The sequence below is a fragment of the Poeciliopsis prolifica genome, unplaced genomic scaffold (genome assembly GCF_027474105.1).
Source record: "Poeciliopsis prolifica strain line A6 unplaced genomic scaffold, Auburn_PproV2 SCAFFOLD011, whole genome shotgun sequence".
NCBI lineage: Eukaryota > Metazoa > Chordata > Actinopteri > Cyprinodontiformes > Poeciliidae > Poeciliopsis > Poeciliopsis prolifica.
The window spans coordinates 14,375,764-14,390,684 of record NW_026562386.1 but is presented as its reverse complement, the minus strand read 5'-3'; the positions used below and the strand labels follow the sequence as shown (position 1 = coordinate 14,390,684).

The window sequence follows — 14,921 nt, the reverse complement described above, 5'->3', positions numbered from 1 at the left end:
CTTTGTGAAGCAAAAAAATAATATTAAACTAAACCAAGAAATGTTAATAAAAAACAAAACAGATAAAATATTAGTGCTATAGAGAGGAAAAAACTTATTTCTATCACTGTAATCATGATGGATCTGCATCCTCATTGACGTAGTTACTGACCGTTAGCTTAATGTTTATCTGAGGGAAACGTATTTCGTTTTGTTTTTAGGTCAGTAGTCTAAAATGTCTTGTCATGTTTAAAATGAAGGGCTGCACAAATAAGATGTTAGTAACATGTAAACTGTGAACTGGGATAGGAATGGATCTTTGTATATGTTTGTATAAGAGTTACTGAAAAATAAGAGGTGATAAAACCATAAATGCCATTAACATTAGTTAACATAAAAATAGTCTGTAAGATGCGGAGCTGCATCTTATGCATAGAAAAGGAACTGATTACTAACCTGTATGTACGAGTTGGGTATGAAAAATGTTTAAGTTTTCCTGAAAAGAACCCAAACACCCAAACTCTGACTCTACGGAAACATGCAGACGTCTACAGGCCACTACCAACAGTACATTGTTGGCAATCAACAATGCACTGCCCAGCCAGTGCTAATGGGGAGGGAGCTCATCTTTTAGGTCCTTTAGGTGCTACACGTTTGTGTCCTCTCAAGTGTGAGTTCATTTCCAGTAAACTATCAATTAAAGGAATTAAATACACAGTTGATTGGTTTTCTGAAGAGCAAATGTTGGATAAATTAGCATAAAGAGATGAAGTGACAGATGAGAGGACGGTTCTGTAGGTTGCAGTTGCACTTTTTGGGCTCTCTTATCTTTTCTTATCTTTTTTTTCTTTTTAAAGGGAGTACATTGTTGAATATCAACAATGGCACTAAGAAGCCTTGTTGTTGTGGTACCTTGTTCACAGTTTGTGTTAGCTGTGGGAGTCATTTGGCTAACTGGGAAAGGGAACAGATGAAATCCAGTACCTGGTGGGATCGGTACATGATGGTAAGGTGAAGCACAGAAACCACAAACCCACTTCAACGTCATCAGACGCTTCTCAGTGACGGGTTTTACAGAAACTCACTGAGAAGCGTGGAAATCTGAACTAGCAGCAGACAGACATCTGAAAACAGCAGCTGCGATCCAGGTGTGAGCCAATCCAGGTGAGGTTTTTGGGTTTAACTGAAGTGCAAACGTGTTGTAGACGAGCTGAACGGCAGGTTCAGTGTCAGCTGCAGCCTACAGCGCTACGCTAGCTACAAACTGCTGCTACGCTCAGATCAGATACTCACACGTCTTGCAGCATCCATCCATGTAACTAATGGTTCCTCCGATCTGAGAGGAGATGAGAGTCAGCAAGCAGATGAACGTATCACCATCAGTTTACCACAGTGAGGCTTTTCTACAGCAGTGGCTCTAAAGTTATTTCTGCAGACCAAGAGTTAAAACATCTGTAATACTTCCAGATTAGAACAGGTCTCGTTATTTTCAGTCCGTATGAGAAGACTGAAACAATTTTCTGTTAAGCCTCATATTCTTATCCATTTAGTTACGTACTTATATAATTAACTGCTTCTGTAAGCTGCTCACATAGATATTTTCTTTCTTAGCTATTTTCTTACTTCATCATTGACTTATTTAGTTCAGCTAATAAAAGTGGACTTGTTAGCTAGCAGCTAGCAGGTCCGGCTGTGTTCTTGCTGACCTTCATGCACTCTGTCTCATTGAAGGGGGGGCAGCTGTAAGAGTAGGAGATGAGCGTCGGTCCGAATGAAGTGTCGGAGCACTCGAACTTCTTGCAGTTTGACACCCAGGACCTTCCAGGCTGAAAACATCATCATCAAGTTTACTTCAAACGTTTAACAACGTTACACAATTTGTTTTAATTTAATTTTAACTGCAGCAAACGCCGGATGCACAGCAAACTGCTGACGAACATTATTGAACCAAATAATCTCTAAAATTATTACTGACATATGCAGCGGAGGCCAGAAACTAGTTACATTTACTCAGTTACATTGACTTGAGTTACTATTTTTCACAATATTCAAATTCTGTACCGACACACACAGTAAAAACTATTCAGAAACTCATATGATAAAGAATGAAGCTTGTCCTACCTTGTAGAGGCCGACCGTCCTGTTCTCGTGTTGATAGATGCAGGAGATGTTTTTACATTCGCCGCAGCAGGTTGACTGGTCTTTAGGAGGAACATAGATCTGATTCTAAAACACAAGAATTCAGTATGATTAAACCCAAGAAACACAACTTTCTCTGTCTCCCTGAATTTTACAGCCGATGAGTTCTTGGTGTACCTCAGGAATGAGTCTTTGGTCCTTTCCGTTTTTCAGATACGGTTTGGTTTTCGCTTTAGGTCAGACATTTCATACAGTGACTCAATTTCACTGGGTAAACATGTATTCCACAACATCCAAAGAAAATTCAGCTTTCTGCCCTAAATTCTTGTAGTTTTTTTGCTATTGTGCCTATAAACCTGTCTACCAAAGTAGGATCTCATATTTTGGGGCTAAAGTCAAAATTTCAAGACATTCCTTGCAATCCTTGGTCTACATTTTAGTGAAAATATCTATTTACACCTGAAATAAGAAAAACTAACTGACAAGTAACTTTTAACCAAAATGTAGGCGCCTCTAATAATTAATATTGATAAAAAAGTTCAAGTTCCACTGGCAGATTATTTCACTTCTGAGAAAAATGTCTTCATCAGAAATAATCTTCAAATGGAACCAGAACTTTTCCCTCAATATTAAGAAATTATTGGCTTAAAGCAAATATTCACTACAAGCAGTTTTATGCTAAAAATTCGTCTGAAAAAGCTGCCAAAGCCTTTCAAACTTTGTATGACTTTGTGTTTTGACACCCGGGTGCATCCAGACAGTAATTATTGATGATGGCTGCGTCTCACCGGGTGGCAGTGGGCGGAGCAGTTCACCGTGGAAATCCTCAGCAGGTGAAATCCACTCGTCGGTCCAGAACATGGCTGCAGTGGCGACTGTAACACAAACCGTCGTCTCCGTGCTCGACGAGCGTCTGACCCGGCCGCAGCAGTCCGTGCTCACCGAACACACACACGGCCTCGCGTACTGAACACACACACACACGCATACACACACACACAGACACACACACACACACACACACACACACACACGCACACGGGTCATGTTTTATGTGTCGATGTGCAAAAGCTGATCAAAAGCTATAACATTGGGGTGAAAAAAATCTGAGTTTATGTTACACTTTTATTTTGAAAAAAATGTATAAATTCAAGAAAACTTTCCCTTTAAGTGGTGAAATTAATCAAATCTAATTGTATGAAAAACAAATAACTGATAAAACAATTATTTAAAAAACAGAATATCTAACTGGTTGCATTATATTAAACTGAAGTATTAAATTGGAATGGAGTGAATTAGATAGATTTTAATTCTATTTACCAAAATGTTGTTTTATTTTATTCAACTGTGATTCTAACTGCAGTAAACTGGATAACAGAATTAAATTTTATTCGACTAGAAAATTATAATTTAACTTAACTGCAATAAACTGAATTCAAATGTGCTGTTATTAAAAGTGCACTTTATGGGAGGATAAATAAACTCTAAAACATTCATTCAGTTTTTCACAACTGAATTAAAGCTGAACTCCAGCATGTTTGGTCAGCCGGTTGTACCGCTGCATGCCCTGTACAATGGCTGCTGGAGAAGAAAAGTGTTTTGTTGTTGGCTCACCACCCAGAAAACCACTTTCTGCATTCTTGTTGGTTATGCAGGAAGCTCCACTTCTGCTTTTCAAAGAAGTACAGTTGTATAATTGAGCGTCTGTTTTTTGATTTCTGGTTGTGTTTACAGTTTTGTTGATGTGTTTTGCACTTCAGAACTGGGCAGGCTAAATCTGATTATCTAAGAATTATTTTGTGGAAAAAATTTAATTAACAGGTTTGGTTTCGCCCATAGATCTATGCTAACCTGTTCAAAGAAGCTCAGCAGATCAGGTTCAGTGGATGGGTTTGTGTTACTGGAATCAAACTGGGTAACCAGTGTTTGGTGTGTTGAATCACAGCCTCAGTGTTTAGTCTGGGCAGAACTCACCACACTTGTATCTCTTGCAGGAGCACTGGTTCTGAGGGTCGGTCAGGAAGGCCCGGTCAAGCTGTGCAGCTTCTCCCTGAATAGAGAGAGATCCGACCTTTCATTCTGATTACTGTACAAACAGAATATTATTCCTCACAGGCAGAACTTACCAGGCTACATTTAGGAGACGATCTTTTCACAGCTGCACACTGTAAACAGAAACAAGAGGAATAAAGATTATTTAGGTATTTATTTTAACGCTGAAGCTGATCTGAAACCAAACAGCAGCGTGTTGGAATCGTACCGCATGTTTGGTTGGGACAGCGAGATTTGGGCTGGAAACGGACATGACTGACATCCCAACGGGACAGCTCAGCTGAGGACACCTGTAGGGCTCACACACTGCATGCGCACACACACACACACACACACACAGAGCGATACTCAGAAAGTTTCACAAATTTATCAAAAAATACAATAGGAAGCTACTGTTTTTATGTGTCCTAAAACTTATTTCTTCAAGTCTCAATAAACTGTGTGGTTTCCCTCTGGGCTGAAACAATTAATCAGATCAATCATGATTAATGGATTAATGAGATAACCATCAACTAATTTAGCAACTGACTAATTACTAAGTGTGGTACACAGATTCTTAAATATACCATTTGCTGAAATAACATAACAAGTAATTAAGTCAAAACTGTATTAAAAAATTTTTAAATTTTGCTTTAAGGTAAAAAAAAGTCTTTGTAAAAATGTTCAGAACTCCTCAAGCAATGTTCAGAACTCCTCAATATTAATTAAATTTTTCTCCCTAATTATTAACTTGATAATCCAATAAATAATCAGCAAATCATCTGAGCACTATATTGATGTTGCAAAAAGGTCAGACATTTTTTAGCTGCTGATGCTTTCTTTGCATTCACTAAAGGAATGTTGTTGCAATTTAGGCAATAAAATGATTATTTTCTTATTTAAAGTAATTGAATCATTTTTTACTTTTATCTTTTAATCTATGTTTAATATTGTATAAAAAAGGCTTAGGTGGTTAAATGGAAAATCTAAAGAATGTGGCAAATGTTTTATATTAATAATCGATTAATCACCAGAAAAATTGATGACTAAAATAACTGTTATCTGCAGACCTGGTCCCACTTTCATTCCAATCATAGTTACTGTATTTGGGTTTGTTTGGATTTATTTTGTCCACTTTGTTAGAAAAACTAACTGTATTTCATTAATGTTGAAAAACACAACATTGCAGTTTAATAAGAAACAGAATTAAAGTCACACATGAGTAAGTTTATTCACGTGATAAGTCAGTAAAAAACATCCTCCTCCTACTACTTCCTGTCATCCTCTTTGTCGTTTCCACCAGTAGCAACATCCATTTCACTTTTGAGGGGAAAAATTTTTTCCATTGCAGTTTTTCTTTTAATAGACCGATTTAAAAAAAAAAACAGCACAAAAACTTTTTATTAAAGAATTTGAGTTTTATATATATATATATGTGTATATATATATATATATATATTATATATATATATATATATATATATATATATATATATATATATACATATATATATATATATATTCAGCAAATTTATTTATGTTTTATGAACCAGCAAAAAAAAAAAAAACAGTTTGAAATGACCTTAATAGGAAACATGTTGGTGCATCAGAGACCAAAATGCTATTGCTGACATTAAAATGCATCAATAATTGTAGATTTAAAGATGAAAATATTTAGTTTATACGATGTGGGAATAATTTCAATGTGAGTTTATCTGGTGTGATTTAAATGTTTGTAGGTTAAGGATGGGAAAAACATCTTGTATCTTCTACCCTCTCCGTTTCAAACTAATTATGTAAAATTACATAATAATTTGTTTTATTTTTTTCCCTGTTCCGTTTGAAATAAATGAGTGATTCCAATCTGGGTAATTTTAAGGTCAGTGAGTGAACTTGTGTTTCCTCACCGCACTGGTAGGACGGGCAGCATCGATCCGTGCTGTTGCTGTCGACGCTCAGCACCTCGCCGTCCTGGCAGGAAGGAGGCCTCTCCGCACAGGAAGAGCACACTGCAGGAGGAAAACCCACCCAGAATCAACAAAATGAGGATTCAGTGGAGGAATAATCAGAAATGGAGGCTGGACTGACTGCAGATGTGGGCCAGACAGCAGCTGCCGTCGGCTCTGGTGGCGACCGGCGTCTGGTCGTCTCTGCAGGCGGGAAGCTCAGACTCACAACGCTCAGGATCGCACTCTAGAAAAAAAACACAAACAGTCGCAGTGAGTGAGCGCTTCTGTCCATTTACATCTCCCGTCAAGCCGTAAAGATAGTGCACAAAACTACGTAATCCTTTTTCTTCGTTTTAAAAACTAGACAGAGAAATAAAATTACAACAAATTTCCTTCCAGTAGTTGATATTTTGTATTTTAATTTACAGAGAGATTTGCAGGAGTTTGTTTATGCAAAATCAAACATTTCTTAGAAAAACTCTGGAATGTTTATAGAAAAAAAAGAAATTTTTGAGTTTCAAAAGTAAAAAAATGTCAACTTTTGAAACTAAAAATACTTTTTCTCAAAATTGCAAGATTATTATCTAAATATTTAAGCTCTCAGAAATCTCCCTATTTTTTTCAAGCTAATTTCTGAGATTAATCTAAAAAAAATTTGGCACAAATTTGCTCTTTTTTTATTTATTTATTTACATTATAGTACAATTTGTGTTTTGAATCATCTTCATTTACCACCGGCGCTTATTTTAGAGATAATTTTATCATCCTTATTTCTGTTTTGGAGGCTAAAACTGAACTGAGGGACAAACAAACACACAACACAACAGAATTATACTTTAACGTTTTTTTGTGTGTCTTTCGGTCTAAAATGACTGATTTTGTGTCATCTTTTCAAAAAGTTGCTTTATTTTACACTTAATTTTTCAGTAATTGGTGTAACAAAAATTGTAAAATAACCTTCCCTTTTGTTTAGGATTAGTCTCAAATTATCTGAGTTTTGGTGGAAAAATCAACAGCTAATTTCTATCTACTGCGTCCCTAATATGCCGCGTAATTGGTAGGAAACTCACCACAGACGTAGTCCGGACAGCAGGACTCTGGTCTGTAGTACGACACCAGCTTTTCCCCATATTTACACTCAGGAGGGAAGCGATCGCACAGACTCTGGTTACAAACTGCAGAACATGTCAGATCACAGCAGTCAGTGTTTCATGGCTCTTTTAATGATTAAAGCAACCTGAACGAGCGTTTCTTTGGCTCACCACAGACTTTGTGAGGACAGCAGCTCATGTCGTCAGACATGCTGATGATCATCTCCCCGGTTCGGCGGCAGACCGGCGCCGGCGCTGGAGCAGTCGTACTCCACGGGAACGATGGTGTCGTTGTCGCAGCGGTACATGCAGCAGCCGTCCTGAGAGGCCTTCCACACCTCGCCGTGCGACCGAGGAACGCCGCCGCTGTCGGTGCAGGCTGCAGACAAACAGAAGAAATAAATGCCTGGATCACAAAGAACCCAAAAGGGAATCGACTTCAGGCAAAATGAAGAGACTTTAAATGATATAAATCCACTTAAAGGTGTCATTTGTCTTGCAATACTGATGCCTGACCGAGTTTAATTTAGCTGTAATTTAACTTAGCACTACAAAAACACTAAATCTTTCAAATTCTTCACCACAGAAGAAGCAAAAACACTCACTTGTGCTTATAATTCTTTTACTGTTTTATGGTTTTTAATATTTTAAAGTATTGAGAAACAGGCTGATTTGAATAAAATTATATTCTTTCTTATTGTTGTGATGATGTAAAGTGTAAAGCTGACTCAGGTCACTGTAACCAGATCTACCTAATGGCATAAATAAAGTTGATTGATTAGTTCTTCTTCATCTTTATTAAGGAATTTCTTTACTTAAAACTAATTCTGATATTTTGCTGAAAAGTCACTTGTAACTCACCACAGACATGGTGAGCAATTTTTCAATTGCTCTAAGATATTTGCACGAGAAATTAGACACCATTTGTGCAGGGGTCTGTATTTTTGTACATTTTGTTTCTAATCCAGTGAGTGTCAGATGGAAGCGGTGAAGTTGTGTCCTTACCGCACTTCTCCGGGCTGATGCAGAGCGCCGAGTACGGCCGGTGGAGCAGCGTTCCCTCGGGCAGACGCAGCCCTCCGTCAGGCCGGAGCAGTGGTCCGGATCAGAGTCAAAGTCGTGGTTCGGACAGGACTGAGACGTGCAGGCCGGCAGACAGGCCTGGTAGCTCAGAGAGCCGGGACACACGAAGGCTGCAGGGAAAGAAAATACCAGCAATGCACCACCCATCAACTTATCTTGGGAATAAAGCACTGAAAGACAAAAGTTTCTCCATAATCTACCTTCTTCTTTCAGATAAAACACATGCTGGGATAAATTATGTGTGAATTAGGTCGCATAATTATGTGAATTATGCCCAGCCCTGTTACCTAGCAACCCAAATGGAACTCCAGCAAGTTTGGTCAGCTGGTTTCGATCACTGTGTGCACTATAAACACTCCACAAGCACAAAATCTTACAGAGCATTTTTTCTGTAGTTTCTACTTCAAATGTCTTACTGCAAAACTGAGTTAGAAGTAACTTTTCTGCAAGATAGAGGAGATAGTTTTGATTCAATAATTTCTAAATATTAATTAAAAAGTTCTTGTTCCACTGGTAAATTATCTCACAACATTGGAAAAATTTCTTGTGACAAGAAGTTAGTATGTTTAGCAATTTTAAAAAATCATCCACTTAAAACAAGTTGCTATATTTTTGATGAAAAGTTACTTTTCAGTTATTTTTTCTTATTTCAAGTACACTAGAAACTACACAAAAACACTCGGTAAGATGTTTTTTTTGTTGTTGTTTTTGGGTTTTTTTTTTGCTTTACAATGGCTGCTGGAAAAGAAATTTGTTATGTTGTGGACTTAACATCCAGAAACCACTTGCTGCGTTCTTGTTTGTTGTGCTTCACTAATGTTTTTTAAACACGTAAGGCTGTGTAACTGCTCATCTGTTTGCAGCTACTTTCACATCTGAGTGTAAACATTGAGTTGGGGGCGTGGCCAGCAGCAGTTTATTTGGATTTAAAGGGACAAGACACCCGGCAACAACTCAATTTGACTCTCATTGTCTAATTATTCTGTGCAAAAAAATTTAATGAACATGTTTTTCATACAGTTTCAGGACTTGGGAACAAGCATAAACAGAAATCTTACGGCAGTAATCCGGCCTCCTCCACTTGATGCAGACACTGAATTTATGGCAAGTTGCCACATAAGCAGCCAGAGCCACACAGTGGTTGTTCACATACTCTGAATCTCTCACCCAAACCTCACAAAAGGTGCTGGGCTGCACCTGGAGACGAAGAAGCAACGATCAAACTACATGCAACACGAACTGAGAAAGAACGGGAGCCTGTTGAGGAGTTGGGAGGAAACGTACGAATGCGTGGCACGGCGTGAAGGCGGCGTCATCCAGCATGGCCAGGCAGCGTGAGCAGTCACTGGTGGAGCAGTTGTGTTTCACGCCGACGGCTGTAGCTGATGTAGCTGGTGGTGTTGGGAACCTGCCAGCTGTCGATGAACAGAACCGGGTCCTGGCTCACGGCCAAAACCGAGCCGTTGGGCAGTGAGATCATTGGTCAGATCTCCATCGCAGAAACCTGAAGGGTTAAATATTAAAACCCAGAATGTTTCTTAGTTGTATTACATTTAAATTAGTAACTTTTACTGCGCTGTATCTTTTACTTTTACTTGAGTAATTTTATGATGAAGTATCTCTGCTCTTACTTGAGTAAATGTCTAGATTTTCTATCACTGAATGAAAAATAAACCCGTTTTAACCAAAAGTTCACCTGATACACACCTGCAGTTTCTGTTCAAGTTTAATAACTTTTTATTGAAAGAAACTGATTTTGAAAAAAATGCAACTTGATTTAATTTTTTCTGATTACTTATAGTTCAATACAATAGTTCATAGTTGTATGAACTATTGTCATTTTGTCCTTAAAATAGCAAAATTTCCACTAAAATTTATACTTTGGTCCGTCTGATGATGTAATTTTTAAATATTAGATGATTGATAATTTGATCAGTTACTCTGTACTTTTTACTGAGTACAATTTTTGGGTACTCTTCCACCTTTGTCATATTTAAAGAAAAATATCAAACATTACAATTTTACAGACTGAAAATGTCGCTGTAGCTCCAATTTGGTTGGATCCAAAAGAACAAATCCAGACTGATGCAAAGTGCTGCCACCTTTGATAAACCTTCGAACCCCTTGGGGAGCCACTGATCCATGGTGCTTCTCACAACCAGTCAAGGAAACATGGCTCCTTCCTCAGAGGGAAGGTAGAAACTTCTTCTCTTCTTACCACAGAGCCCCCTGGTGGGGAGTTTGCTGCCTGCGTCGTTGGCGTCGACCACCATCATGCCGGTGCTGTGGTACCACTGCACCTTGAGCCCGGCCGGGCTGCGGATCAGGTACATGTTGCCCGTGTCGTAGATCTCAAAGCCGTACTTTTTAAAACGAGGCTTGGCGTAGCGCGAATTCACGAAGAGCTGGTTAAAGATTAAAAGTGCAAGATCTCAAATTTCAGCCAGTGCAAGACGTTGCAGTTTAAGGTAAGATGAGCGCCTTACTCTCCTCTGCAGTCTGTCGACGACGACCTGGTTCGATTTGTGCGTGATGTTGAGTGAAACCAGACACAAGTTGGTGAAATTCCAGATGAGCTTTAGAATGAATAAGGAAAATGTTAATCAGTGACGTTTGGCTGCATTCACACAGCAGGTCAATACGACGTAAATCTGAGTGACGCTTCTATATATGCATTAAATAAGGATGTAAAGAATGACAAAAAATTATAATTATAAACTTGTGAAAGAAATCTGTGTCTCTGATCCCAACACTCCAGACTCTGATTCCTCATCCAAACAGATTTTTCTACAGAAATTAAAGTCAAAAAGCTTTTTTCAGCTTCCTTCGTGATGATACAATCTTGTGATGATCAGCTCTCATTGCTCAATAGACTTTAAAAACTTTAAAACACCTAATTTTACCAAGCATTTTTGTTTAGTTTCTCCTGCAAATATCTCATTACACTTGAAAAAAACAAAACTAACTTACAAGTAACTTTTCTTCAAGAAGTAGGAGTTTATGTTAGGTGGAAATGGGGAAAATGTCTTGTTACAAGTGATATAATCTGCCAAAAAAAACTAGAACTTTTTCATCAATATTGAAGAATTATTTACATAAAGCAAGCTTCTATACTTATTTTTGCCTTATTTCAGGTGTGCTAAGATATTTGGACAATACAGTAGAAAACTTTCTTTCTAAGGTTTGTTTCGGCAGTAAAACAGCATTACTTCTTCTGCCAACATCAACGTTCTCTTCTCTGTTTGGGGATCATAGATTATTGACGCAGACACCTGATCGTTGAGTCTAATTACTGGAATGAACAATTAACCGGATTCTGTCTGACGGTGGATTTATGAGATGACGGCGCTCACCGGTAGATCTGAGTCCGCCGGACATTCCTGAATCAGGACGCTGAGGGTCTCATTGGGAAGCTGGGCAACGATGTAGGAAGCAGCTTTGAAAATGGCAAAGCTGTCCCCATCAAAAGTGATCACATTCAGATCGGGGAACATCGAGCAGCGACCTACAACATGAAACAATAAAATATCAGGGGAAGTCCTGCTGCAGCACACTTCTGAACAGGAAATGGTGAAAAACTGGACATTTTTGTGGTTCCTTACATGGGCAATCCCATTTCGGGCAGCACTTGTCTCCATTGACCAGAACAGCAAAGCCAAGCAGGCCGCAGTTTGGAGGCTCAGCTGTGAAGGGGCAGCTCTGGGATTTGTTGAACAGGATGAGCTGGTTGTTGACACAGATGTACTTTGTGCATTCGTCGACTATCTCTGCATACGGAGGCTGAAAAAAGTTTAAAAATCAGAGATGCTCGTAAACAGGAAAACAAGTGAACAGTCATTCTTCAATGGCTTTTCTGCGTTATTTTTCCCTTTGTTGTGATAAACTGCAGTAAGTTAGTAATATCTTCACCTTCAGGTTTCTTTTAATTAGCAGGATTGTTCTATCGATTAAATAGGAACACTCCCTCAGTGAACTTACAGTGCACGTCCTTATAGAAGTCTCTGACATTGATGTTAATCGGTCAACTGAAGAACTGGTTGATTCGCCGGCTGTGTGAGGAGAACTCGAAGCTGTTGTGGATCCTGGACTTGTAGGAGTCTTTTGGAAGGCGGTGGTGGATTCTTGACGTGTTGTAGTTGGAACTGGAATACCAGGCTGCTGGGTTGAGACAAAGACATCAGGTCGGGATGGAGATGTTGTTGTTTCAGCCTCTTTGGTTGAGGTTGATCTCCGGTGAAGGCGGCCGTCGATGACGGTGAAGAGACTCGAGCAGATGTTGTGGTCAAACGGGAAATTGTTGCAGATGTGGCAACATGATCAACCCTGCTTGCTGTTGTTGCAGTGGTTGGAGATGTAGTAGCCGGTGAACCAACCACAGTCGATCTGGTGGTGGTAGCTGAAGGTCTTGTTGTAACAGTGACCCTTGTGGTCATCGGCCTAACTGCGGGCGATGTGGCTCTGGAAGTAACTCTAGATGTTATAGGAAGTCTGGGTGTTGCTGAAAGGGTGGATGTCCTCACAGCGGTGGGTGTGGCTCTTGAAGAGGACACCAGTCGGGTCGTGATCTTCTCCAGGACTGTAGATACCTCTGGGGCTGTTGTAGAGCTTGTTGTGTGGAGCAAATACAAGGACGGAGAAGACATGCTTGTAGTTGCGGTTGACCTCTGGTTGTAACTGGTTGGGAAGTCTCTGTAATTGACTTAAGAGTGGTGTGAAAACTGGAGGGTTTAGGTCTTCTAGTGGTGGTGGTGAAGGAGGCAGCTGGCGGAGAAATCAGCTTCCTGGTGGTTGTGGCTGCGCTTTTTGGAGCCGACGTCTCTGAGGTGATGGTAGTTGCTCCAGAGGTAGACGTTGTCCTAGATGTTATTGGAAGAAGAGGAACTTCAGGAGATTTAGCAGACATGGTTAGAGAGTCAGATGGCAGCCCAGGCGTTGTCTCCACTGGCGGCCGGTAAGTGGTAGTGGAAGTGGAGGTGACCTCCCAGTGAGGGGGATACCGAGGCTCAGGGGTTCGCTCAGTATATAGAGGATGGGTGGTGCTCTGTGTGGTTGGAGATTGTTGTAAAGTAGTAATTCTGTTGAAGGTTTTGTGCTGAATGAACATCTGTGGACATTGTGGTTGTTTCTGGAACAACAAGGGGTCTTGAAGTTAGCTTGCTGGAAGTGGTTTTCCCTGTTACTGGAGCAACAGCGGACCAGGAAGTCCTATCCGAATAGGCAGCTGACGTGTACCAAGAAGGAGCAGTGCTGCCTGTCATCTTAGCAGGTCTGGGTGAAGCTGTCGTTGTGGAGACTGCAGAGATTTTAGATGCAGGAGATTCTGGGACTGTGACTTTCTTTATGGTTGATGTTTTCCACCTTGTAGTAGCTGAAGTGAAGGCAGACGGTGGAGTTGTAGAGTGTTTAACATGGTAGACGGTTGTTGTGGATGGCACAGAAATAGTCGAAGAAGTTGTACGATCAGTTGGAATGACGTGCAAAGTCCTTCCTGTGGTTCCAGTTTGTGTCTTACTGGTAGTGAAAGAGCTAACTAGTTGGAACGGTTCTGTCGTTGCTGTCGATGAATATCCAGTTCCTGCTTCTTTAGTAGGCGAGGTGGGAACAGGAGAAGCTGTTGTAGAGCTTGTGGTTGGTTGTTCTGGCAGGATAAATGGTGCTGTTGTCATTCCCCTACTGGTGAAGCTTTTGTGTAAGGTAGTCGCTGTACTGGAGACACTGGTTCTGCCTCTTACTGCAGATGTTTCTGAGACTCGGGGAGAAACTGAACTCAAAGTTGTTTGAGTAACTGCTGAACTTGTGCTTTCTGATTCGTCTTTATGTGGATGACCAACCGTAGAGGTTGTGTCGGCCCTCCAGCAGACGTTGTAACGGTGGTGAGCGGGGAGGACTGGGAGTCAGTCGGTTTGTGGAGGAGGAGGAGTCAAAATGACCTCTGGTTGTTCTGGACATGGTGGGCTGAATGAGCTCAGCCTGGTCGTCCATCTTGTTGCAGCTGATGAAGTTGTAACAGGAGTTTCAGTTACTCTGACTGTGGATGTTGCCTCCACTTTCTCTGGCCTGACAGCAGAGGGCACTGTTGGCCCAGACAGAGTTCTGGACGGCTCAGGAGTTGCAGATGAAACTATGGTTTCCGGGCGGGCTGGCTCATCAGGGGCAGATGGTGCTTTGGATGAGGTGGTGTATTTGCTCTCAGAGGGAGCGCTAGAAGCAGCGCTGGTGGGAAGTTTCACTGTGTGGTGTGTGTGTGGAGGTGTGGACGATGTGGTGACATCATAACGTTCAGCTGCTGTGGACGGCGACGGAGGCACCCACTGAATCTGGGAGCCGAATACCTGAGATCACATGAAAACAAGTGTCAGAAATGCAATAATGATTGGAAAATATTCACACCTGAAAACCTTTCATTTTAGTTTTAGTGTTTTTATCTTTTTGTAATCATAATCTGAGGGATTACAGTAGGAAATACAATTCTGCTGCAGAAGGTGCTAGGCTAAACTAGCATGTTTTAAAAACTGAAGCACTCTGCTTTAAGTATAAAGTAGGAAGATAGAAAGAAATTATGAAAATTATTTAAAGTGTTGTGAGCTTCAAGGCTTATTGTTGTTGTTTTTGTTTATTTCAAAGGGCAAAAAGCACATTACATAAAATG

The 14,921-nt window shown here is 40.2% G+C and overlaps 1 protein-coding gene across 1 annotated transcript in view; it reads right to left on the bottom strand.

Moving 5' to 3' along the window:
• Positions 1-14,921, bottom strand: part of LOC129364358 (otogelin-like) — a 53,614-nt gene that overhangs the window by 2,553 nt on the left and 36,140 nt on the right. The window contains 26 exon segments of the mRNA XM_055036935.1: positions 1,273-1,315; positions 1,686-1,805; positions 2,101-2,205; positions 2,907-2,968; positions 2,971-3,084; positions 4,093-4,168; positions 4,245-4,283; positions 4,382-4,476; positions 6,057-6,158; positions 6,238-6,342; positions 7,169-7,273; positions 7,361-7,443; positions 7,445-7,568; positions 8,195-8,251; positions 8,254-8,382; positions 9,331-9,469; positions 9,557-9,631; positions 9,633-9,744; positions 9,746-9,776; positions 10,491-10,677; positions 10,759-10,848; positions 11,626-11,777; positions 11,875-12,052; positions 12,251-12,585; positions 12,793-12,961; positions 14,585-14,604. Of these exon segments, the coding sequence (XP_054892910.1) occupies positions 1,273-1,315; positions 1,686-1,805; positions 2,101-2,205; positions 2,907-2,968; positions 2,971-3,084; positions 4,093-4,168; positions 4,245-4,283; positions 4,382-4,476; positions 6,057-6,158; positions 6,238-6,342; positions 7,169-7,273; positions 7,361-7,443; positions 7,445-7,568; positions 8,195-8,251; positions 8,254-8,382; positions 9,331-9,469; positions 9,557-9,631; positions 9,633-9,744; positions 9,746-9,776; positions 10,491-10,677; positions 10,759-10,848; positions 11,626-11,777; positions 11,875-12,052; positions 12,251-12,585; positions 12,793-12,961; positions 14,585-14,604 (2,847 nt within the window).